Here is a 9,497-nt window from a genome sequence, read left to right as displayed (position 1 = left end):
TGATCTTTAAGATTTCAGCTTAAGGCCCGCTTACTTCTTGAAGTCTTTAAAGACTTTATCTGAGGAAGAAAGACTTCAATTTGTTCCAATGTGACATTTAAAAGCTCACTCTTTTTTTTAATTTTTTTTTTTGTACAAACTGTCAAAGCATCCTGGAAACAGGCCCTGATTTTCTTTTCACTTTTGCTAAGAGAGAAGACTATGACAGACAAAAAAGTAATCTTAATTCTACAGCAAATGTATTTCTTACCAAAATAATGTCAAGTACACTTTAACATATGCTGCTTTTTTTGTCTATATATACATCACTTCAGCTGCACAAGCTATGCCAACAATTCGATTGAGAAAAAATTAATGAAACATCCTCAGTAGCTTCAGTGACACTCCCTTACAGTGACAGGGAGTCACTGAAAATTCCCATTACATAATTCTCCACTCTCAGAGGAAAACACTTCAGAAGTCCCACTAAAAACCGCCCGCCCTCCAATTCGACTCCAGGAGAGAGCAGATCCCACAGGCTACCTTCCCGTTATCCCAGCCTGCAGGGAAAAGCAAGCGTGCTGCTGAGTGCCTACAGCAGGGAAAGAGATACATGGCTTCTGAGGGGGACATCGGTCAGGATCCTGCCGCATCACCAGCACGCTGCCCTCTGCCCGCGAGGTGAACGGCAGCGCTAGCGCGGCGGCACCCGCGAGAGCCGAGCGGCAGCAGCCCCGGGCTCGGGCTCGGGCGGAGGCCGGTGGTCAGGCGCGCCGGCCGTTTGCCCCTTCAGTACGGGCGTTACCGGAGGGCTGGCTGGCGCCGGGCGGTACGCGTAACGCCCTGCCGCTAGAGCCCAGCCAGCCTGGCCTCGCAGCCGGTCCGCCACACACCGCGCTCAGCCGCCCGCACCTCCACAACCCCTACCCGCCGCTCTACCCCTCCTGCGCTCAGCGGCCCTGCCCCGGACCGGCGACACTACCCATCATGCTCCGCGCCGGCGCAGGCGCGCCTGAGCGGCCGCTCAGGAACAGGAAAATGGCATAAACAACCCCGAGCGCCGGGACCACTGAGGAGGCGCCGCCGCCCCCGCCGCGGCCCGCGCGGCCCCTTTAAGAGGCGCGGAGTCGCCCCATCCTCCCCCTTCCGCAGCCGGAGCCCGGGGTGACGGCGGTTCCCGCGCCCCTTCCCCCTCCCCGCCCCCTCCCGGCCGCCCTCCTTCCCCATGGTGCCGACCCCGGCGGCGGCGGCGGGGCGGTTGCCATGAACAGCAGCGGCCTGCCCTGCTCGTCGCCGTCGCCGGTGGTAGGGCCACCGCCTCCGGCGGCGGGGGTCGGCGTGGCGGGTCCGGCGGCCGGCGGGGTGGGGGCCGGCTGTGGCGGCGGCGGCGCCGTGAAGCTGAAGTTCTGCCGTTACTACGCCAAGGACAAGACCTGCTTCTACGGCGAGGAGTGCCAGTTCCTGCATGAAGAGCCGGGCGCCGCCCCCGCCGGCCCCGGCGCCCCCCTCGGCGGGCTCCCGCTCGGCATCCCCTCGGCCGCCGCCGCCGCCGCCGGGCCTGGCTACCCGCCGCACGGGGCCAGCTCAGGCCCGGCGGCGGCGGCGGTGGTGGGGCCTAAGAAAGCCGAGCTGGGGGCGGGAGGCGGCGGCAGCGGCGGGGGGCTGGATGGCCCGCGGCTGGCGAGTGAGTGCGGCGGGGCGGCCCGGCGGTGGGGTGGGGCGGGGGCGCTGCTGGGAGCGGGGCGGCGGGGGGCGGGCGGCGGCGCGTTGTTCCTGCTCCCCGACACGCTGTGGTGCTACCGGAAACAAATAACAACAGTCATGGTGGCGGTGGTGGTCCTCGGGTCTCCCCCCCTGTCGCCTTGCTCCCGGCTTCGGCCGGTGCTGGGGGTCGTGGTGGGCTGTCCCTAACGGGCGGGACGGGGCTGTGCCGGAGGCATGTAGCGAGGACCCGGCCGGTCCTGACGGGACAGAGCGGGCAGGTGTGTGTGGGAAGGGGTTCCTCCCCGGCCGGCTGTGGGGGCACCGGGGCTGCTGCAGGTTGGCCGGACCCTCGTGCCTGAAGTGGGGCTGGGAGGAGGGCGGTGGCAGTGAGGCTGTGCTTTCGGGGTAGCACCTTTGGATGTGCTCTTCCTAGCAATCTCTGCTGAGTTTCAGGTCTTAGAAGTTTTAAATTTTCCCACGAAATATTGCATTAAAAATATAGAAAATCATAACTAGCTATATATATCTACGTTGTCTGCTACTGTGAGCAGGAATTGCTTAAAGGTGTTGCTTTCCAAGGCGACTTCAGCCTTCATTTAGATTCCCTTCTCAGATGGTGAGAGTTCAGGTCGCCCATATGCCATGCAGAGTGGCATTGCTGTTACTGGCAGGTTATGCATCTTTCTAATGTGTGGCCCAATAGTTAGACGTTGCAGTAAAGTGATTTGAATAACCATTCGTTTTGTAGGTAAAGCAGCATTTGGCAGCTAGGAAAAGATGCTCCTTCAGAAAAAGTCATGCCACTTTTAATGGGTATATCAAGGTTGGCTGCATTATTGATTGCTGTCATAAGTCTGGTGTTTGTTGGCATGAAATGACTCAACTACTAAATGGTCACAGCAGTTTATTTTTTTTTTAAATTAACATGCAGCCATGCTGAGCATCCTGTATGTAGGTTTTAGTGCTTGATAAGTGTTTCAGGAACCTGCAACTGCTGTTTTGCCAGGTGTTGGGAGCTTGTGCCACTGAGGGTTGTTATCTCTCTAGTTGGTAGCTTGTCAGTGTCTTACATTAACCCAGCACTATCATGTGTACCCTTCCAGGAGGAGCCTGTAATATAAAATTGCTTGATACTTTCTATTAAAAGACACTATTTTCAGATTTTGATAATTTTGTCAAGCTTCAGTTCAGGCTGAAGCCTATCTTGCCCTTTTTATTTTTTTACAGGTAGAAATTTCTTAGATCCAGCAGCTGTAAGTTGATTTTTGTTAGTTTTTCTGTTGAACTGAATTAGGCACAAAATAGTTTTCCCCTATGCGAAAGGAAATCACTAAAAACCATTTAATTAAGGGGCTCATGCTTAGAGAGAGGGTGTATAATTTGGCTTGGAGTTAAAAGCTGAAATGTGAAGTTATTAGAAAAAACTGGCTTCTACTGAATGTGTCAGAGGTTTAAAACTGCACAGAGCTCTCTGCAGTTGCACCCATTATGTGAGGAGTGAGGGCACCAAGAATGGATAAACCCACTTCGGTGTTATCAGTGATTACCTGCTGGGAAAGTCACCTCCCTTGAAGTTATAGGAGCCAAAAGCTTGGACTGGTAGAAGTTATTAGAGGAAGGAACTAACAAGCAAGGAAGAGTAAGGAAAGGAAGGAGAGGAAAAACAAGTTGAGGAGCTAGGGGGTGGGCTCAGTCTCACTTCTAAGCTTCCTTGCTTTGGTATACATTTGAGAAACAAATTCAAAATCTGGACTGCGTCTGTAGAGGTACTGGTAAGCTAATATCTAAAATCCTTACTTTGATGATGATTCAGGGTGTTAACAATACGATTTCTATGTGAATGGAATGAAAATTTTATTTCTATGGATGTAGGAAGTAATACACTAAGTGGTGTTAAATAAAGTTCTGAGTTTAAGAATGAAATTGGGCATTGCCAAAAAATTGCCTGCCTGTACAGTCTCACAGACTGTTTTCCTTAATTCAAAATTATTTGTTAGTCTTCAGTTATATGGCTGTGGATGCCACCTTCTCTTCCTTCTTCACTGGACCCCAGCCTTGTTCAGTGCACAGAGCAGATAATGCTCATTGGCTAATTAACTGTGTAGTCCTATTTATTGTTAAAAGTGGGTCAGTGCCTCATTCTAACATGTGTGTTACTCTAATCCCTCTTTGAGTACAGGATTATTAATTTACTTATGGGTTTTTCTGTGGTAATCACAATGGCTCCCCAAATACCCACTTATTTTCACGACATGAGTGATAGGAATGTTGAGTGATGAGGAGAAGGCGACCAGTGAAAATACAAAAAATACTCTGCTGTGGAAGTATTTCAATATGAGGGTATGAAGTGGAATGAGCAGGGCACATCCTCAGAGCTAACTAGGAGAAATTTCTTGCATGACATGTGGTTAAACTATTCTGTGCCATAGATGTTTTGGATACTAACATCTGACAGGGATTCCGAAAGTGATCAGATATTCTTGGAAGAATACTCTGCTTGAGATTATTAAATGTGAAAAAATCATCTCTGAATTGGACTCTTCTTCCTACACATGGCTGAGTGCCTGCTAGGAAATCCTGCTTTATCCTTGCCTCACGGTTATGCTTTTGTGGATGTATCTGCTGCTGTCCTGTGTCAGAGATGAGGTAGTGGGCTAATGTTGCTTTGGCCTGACTGTGGGTTTTCATGTTCTTGGGGAACGAGACTGACCATAGTGATGAGCTCTGTTTGCTCTCAGAAAAGAGTATTGCTGCCCGCCACCCCCAAATTACTTGACATGTGGAGCTCATGTGTTCAAAGTGCCATTCCTACTTCTTCCTCTAGAGCTGTGAGCGCTCAGCCTTCTGTGTGGCTCACCTTCCATGTGTAAGCTGCCAAAATCTGCCCTGCACATCCCACGTGTCACCCTAGTAAGCAGTAGTGTCAGTGGTGCTGGATCAGAAGGCTGTAGGAGCAGAGGTGGGGAAATGACTGATGCTTGGTATTTAGGGGAAAATACATGATTGATTAATAGGATTGTAAGAAACAGCCCAGGGAAGAGTTGGTAGGGGGCATAGTTACATGAAAAATTTCTCTTCTGATATCTGCTGTCTGTTCTCTCTGGCACTTTCCAACTTCTGTAAGAAGCAAAGCAGCAGCCTGCTTTGCTGCACACTCGTTCCGATAACACTATCCCTTCATGCTGCATGAGTGAGATTCTAGAGGAAAAGCTCATTGTGGTATTGAAATGTATCATGTCTGTACACAGGTTGGACAGGTTAAAGTTGCACAGGCAACTGCAATTGTATTTGCTAGCCTTCAGGTAGTTTTAACAGGTGCAGTATTGTTTTGAGCATAGACCTCCTATGTAAATAGATAGGAGCTGAAGTATGTCTCTAAACATTTGTGAACTTCCACCCTGCTTTTTGCCATAGAACATACGGTACGTAGTGCTCACTCTTGCCTTTGTTTCATGTATATGTGATCAAAACACCAGAGGCGCTGAGCTAAGGAGCTCCCGGTGCTCTCCAGCTCCGGACCGCAGAGGCAGCATCTGTGGGTGGGCGCCGCTACTGGCGGCGGAGCTGGCCACTGCTGCGGTGCTGCTGCCCGAGATCCCCATCACAGAGCTTAGCTCTCACCCTTTCCTGAGAGATGTTTTCATCTGGTTCTCTGCCAGAAAGCCTTCTTTGGAGTCCTCCTAAGAAATCCGTAGTCAAAATATTTCTGTAAGGTGCCTGCAGTATTTCCCTGAGTGGCCTTGCTGTGGAGTTCTCTGCAGATACTGGGAAAGCCTGTCTGTGAACAGACTTTATTGCCAGCCTGTCAGAAGGTGGAAAGGTCTTGGGTTCTGTTGAGTTAGTCCAATAAAAGCATGATGTTTTTGCAGCCCACCATCCATGTGTCATGTGGCTGGTTATAGCACGAGTGGATAGTGGCCACCGCTGTAGGAGCTCTCTGTGTGCAATTGCTTGGTGGTTAGCTTAAGTGAGCATTACAGTATGGGTTTTGTGAAATCCATAAATGCACTAGGTTTGGAGTGGAAAGACTTTTGCATATTTCCTGCTTTTTGAAAGTGTTTTAAGTCTTTACCAGTCCATTCTTTTGTAAACAAAATGAAGCAGTGGATATAGAAAAAATGAAAAGATAAACTATTCAGCAAAACAGGTACTAAAGATAATCTGTTTGATCTGTTGGATTACACTTCTTAATGCAATGTAACAATGGATAGGATTATTCTAAATACGAATTTTTCTTATCTTTGGTAACATTTTAGTATTTACAACTTGAAATACTTGGACAGTTATCTCAAACTTTTAAATATAAGTATAGTTGTGGTATGTCACATACTGGTCACTTTTCTCTGGGTTTGTTTCTTCTTCACTTGTAAGCAGAACATAGGTACTATAGTAAAAGTGTGTGGTTGAGAATTCTTTTTCCAGACTTGTTTGTACTTTTTGCAATTGATGCTGTATTAGTTGCTGTATGCCTCAGTTTTCTTTTTAGAGAGATGTTTCCCCTTCCAATTTTCCTGATACCTTTTCCAGGAGTTGATAGATGATACAATTTCATCTTGTTTTCCTCTGAATATTTTTAAGAAATGGGGAGACAATTCTGAGAATTGAAGAGACGTTTGGGACATTTGAAGACAGAGACAACTGAGAGTTGAAGAGTAAAAACAATAATCAGTTAGAGATGCATGGGAGAAAATGAAAATTACTGATTTTTGTCTTGTATGTCAGCTTCCAGGAATTCAGAAATAATAGACCTGTTTTTTCTTTTTCCTTTTACGTGTTTCATGTGGAAATGAGACTAGGAGGAAAATTATTAGGGGGAACTAAGGAAAAAGAAAGGTGGGAAGGGAAAAAATCTCAGTCTGCGAAGTGATATGGGATTTTGAGGGGCAGTATTAGCATATAAAACTTTTTTGTAGAAATTCACTATTAATTGGCTTTGAAACTGATTGCATCTGTTTAAATACTTTGTGGGTTTTCCTCATTGTATTGGAAATCATTTAAAGTCCAAATATTCTGCAGGAATTACAGATTCCTGAGGAGAACTGTGATTATTTGTTTCTGGTAGTACCCACCCTGTGTTGGGTATTGAAGAATGTAAAGAAAGCACTATTACTGTTGTAACTGTTTTTCTGCTTCAAAAGTAAAGATGAAAAGGAGTATGTGGGGGGATAGTTATATTGTGTGAGCAAGCGCTGTATTTTGTATCTTAATAATTTGAGGTTTTGTTAATGTGTTTTTAAGATACAGAGCATCCCCATTTAGTTTATATCTAGCAGATATTAGATAACTGATTTTTTGTAGGTATCACTGTAGGAGGGGGCCTTCAGGAAGGATTTGAATGCCCAGAAAATAGTGACGTTGGGGACCAGCTCAGAAAGAGTTCCATCTGTAAGGAACCACCTAGAAGCAAATTTAGACTGCTGCGGGAAAAGTGGACAAATGGTAAGTGAGGGTTTGGTGATAAACACAGGTAGAAGCACTTTTCTAGAACCTTCAAAGTAGAAAAACAATCTTGGTACTGAAGCAGCTGATGAAAAGGGGGTCAGTGGAGGGATTTATATAGTGAGCTGATGTTTTCCTCATCTTTTACTTTCTAATAAAGATGCATTACACCACCAGTAAATAGTGTGGTGAATCAATGTGTATTGGAGATGAGTTGGAGTATATCATGCTCTGTATGCGTGTGCATGTGTGTGTTTGTTCCATGAATCTTCCAGGAGTTAAAAAAAATTCTGATTATATGATTGTTTTGTCTGGCTTCCGAGATACTTTGTGCTTAGAACTTATTTGTACTTTTTTATTTTGCTTCCTTAACAGCCTTTTACTCTTGACAACCAAAAACCAAAAAACAACCAACTTGAGAATAGAGATTTAGAAACAAAGTACAGATATATAAAAGTGAGAGTAGGGACATGCATTGTGCAAGCTCTCGTCAGGTTGGTTATCTGTTCTGCAATTCCTGTAGTCTGTGGGTAGACTCCCTCAACTTCAGTTGCTCTAATGCAGATGTAGCTGGCAAGAAGACCTTTTCCTTTATACATTCTCCTCTGCTGGTGTGAAAAATGTCCTAACATTCTGTTCAGGTCATCTACACACATTTCATACAACTACTTATATATACAAAAAGTTTTAGAAGGCTATTAAAAACCAAAGCTTAAGCATGTATGTTTTGAGAATTTTGATGCAGTTTATTGAATAATTCAGTGCAATATGATAGGAATTGTGAAGGCTTTTGGAGATGGTTTGCTTGGAAAGCTATGATATTAAGTAATTGCATTACTTTGAGTTGCTGTTTCTGATAGCAGAGTAGCTCTGACTTTTGAAAAAGTACGAGTTTTCGTTTGTGTTATCACTGGGCTTTTGGACTTGGTCCATGAGGAGTCCTGCTGCTCAGGACTCTGCACTGAGAGTTTTACAGAGCAAAAGGATGGCACGTATTGGTGTGGTTTTTTGAAATTCTTTATCAGATGCTTCTATGATATGTGAGATAAATTAAAAAAAAACACCAACAAACCCAAACTAAAAGAGCTCAGTCATTTACTATTACAGTGAAGATTGCTGTTTTCATTTGCTTGCCCATGAATATCTCCTCGCCTAGTGGGAGTGTTTGTAAATAAAGCAGTGTTTCCCAAACTGTTTTTGCTTCCTGTCTGCCTTTCAGCCAACTTGGTTCATTTGTGCTGCCTGCCCTCATATTGCACTTTCCGTCACAGCACACTAACCCAGGCACATGCTTTTACTTTTGCCTCTCGTGCCTGGGGGTGTTGTTCACTTTCTTTGTTGTCTCTATTTCACTGATTCTCAAGCCTGTTTTTCAAAAACACTGCATTAAATGAGAGAGACAGAAAAACACCAGAGAGTCCACTTTTCCTAACAAGTTGCAACAGTAGCAGCACTGTAGTGAAAGTAACCTATGTATAGTGCTTATGAACTGTTACAAAAGTGTACAAGCACCTTATTATTTCCTGATACAAAGATGCCAGTACAAAACAAAGTAGGACAAGCATAACCTCTTCCGACACCTCTGTGCTTCTAGGAGACTAAAAGGACACAAATCTTAAATGACTTGTCATAGGTAGGCTTTGTATAAAACTTTTATTGTTCTTATCTCAATACTAGGATAGAAATCTCTGTAAAATTCTACTGGAGATATGGCACTGTGGTTTTTACTGCTTTATATCTAGCTGAGATAACACCTTGTCCTTTGTATGCACATGGTATGCAGTGAACCTATGATCCAGTTGTGCTGAGGTGAAAAGTGCCTGCTCTGTTGCGGTTCTGGGAGTTTAAATAAAGACTACCTGTCTACATAAGCTTTTTTTTTTTTTCCCAGCATAAAAATAATTATAACACAGTTTGGTTTTGCTTCTTTTTTTTTTTTTAAACAGTGATAGTAGCAAAATAAATAATTTCAATCCATGTTCTAGTATCTTGCTAGAAGTCTTTAAATTGTTGTTTTGAAAAATATGTCAACAAAAATCTGTTGTGATCTTGCTTTAGTCCATTAACTTTTGGAGCAATATATCACATTCCTGTAACCCTTTTTTATATTAAGAACAGTTTTCAAGATGGTCAGTGCTGATACTAAGTTCATAAAAGCAGCAGCATAGGATATTACAGTATTTGTTTGCTGGTTAGTATAACATTAGAATGAAAATATCAGAAGTGCCATCTTTTCAGATAGTGTTTGTGTTAGTATTCAGATAGTGCTAGTATTAGACAGTATGAGCAATAAACTAAAACCATACCAAACCCACAGATCTTGTTGAAGCATGTGTGTTGAGTTCATCACAGTAGTACTCAGACACTTAAGTTGT

General features: G+C 44.8%; 1 protein-coding gene across 6 annotated transcripts in view; it reads left to right on the top strand.

The window, feature by feature from the left end:
• Positions 1 to 603: 603 nt before the first annotated feature.
• Positions 604 to 9,497, top strand: part of PAN3 (poly(A) specific ribonuclease subunit PAN3) — an 83,198-nt gene continuing 74,304 nt past the window's right edge. For 2 of the 6 annotated variants that reach the window (XM_061457578.1, XM_061457575.1), the window contains exons 1-2: positions 940 to 1,663; positions 6,982 to 7,122. In XM_061457578.1, the coding sequence (XP_061313562.1) occupies positions 1,243 to 1,663; positions 6,982 to 7,122 (562 nt within the window). In that variant the 5' untranslated portion in view covers positions 940 to 1,242. Of the gene's footprint in view, positions 1,664 to 6,981; positions 7,123 to 9,497 lie in introns of all 6 variants that reach the window. The other 4 variants (XM_061457580.1, XM_061457579.1, XM_061457574.1 and 1 more) reach the window with 4 other exon arrangements.

Source organism: Pezoporus flaviventris, unplaced genomic scaffold (genome assembly GCF_033815535.1).
Source record: "Pezoporus flaviventris isolate CSIRO_AGI_PZ_B2104156 unplaced genomic scaffold, CSIRO_AGI_Pfla_v1 ptg000025l, whole genome shotgun sequence".
In the NCBI taxonomy this organism is placed as follows: Eukaryota; Metazoa; Chordata; class Aves; order Psittaciformes; family Psittacidae; genus Pezoporus; species Pezoporus flaviventris.
This window is presented reverse-complemented; position numbering and strand designations above follow the sequence as displayed.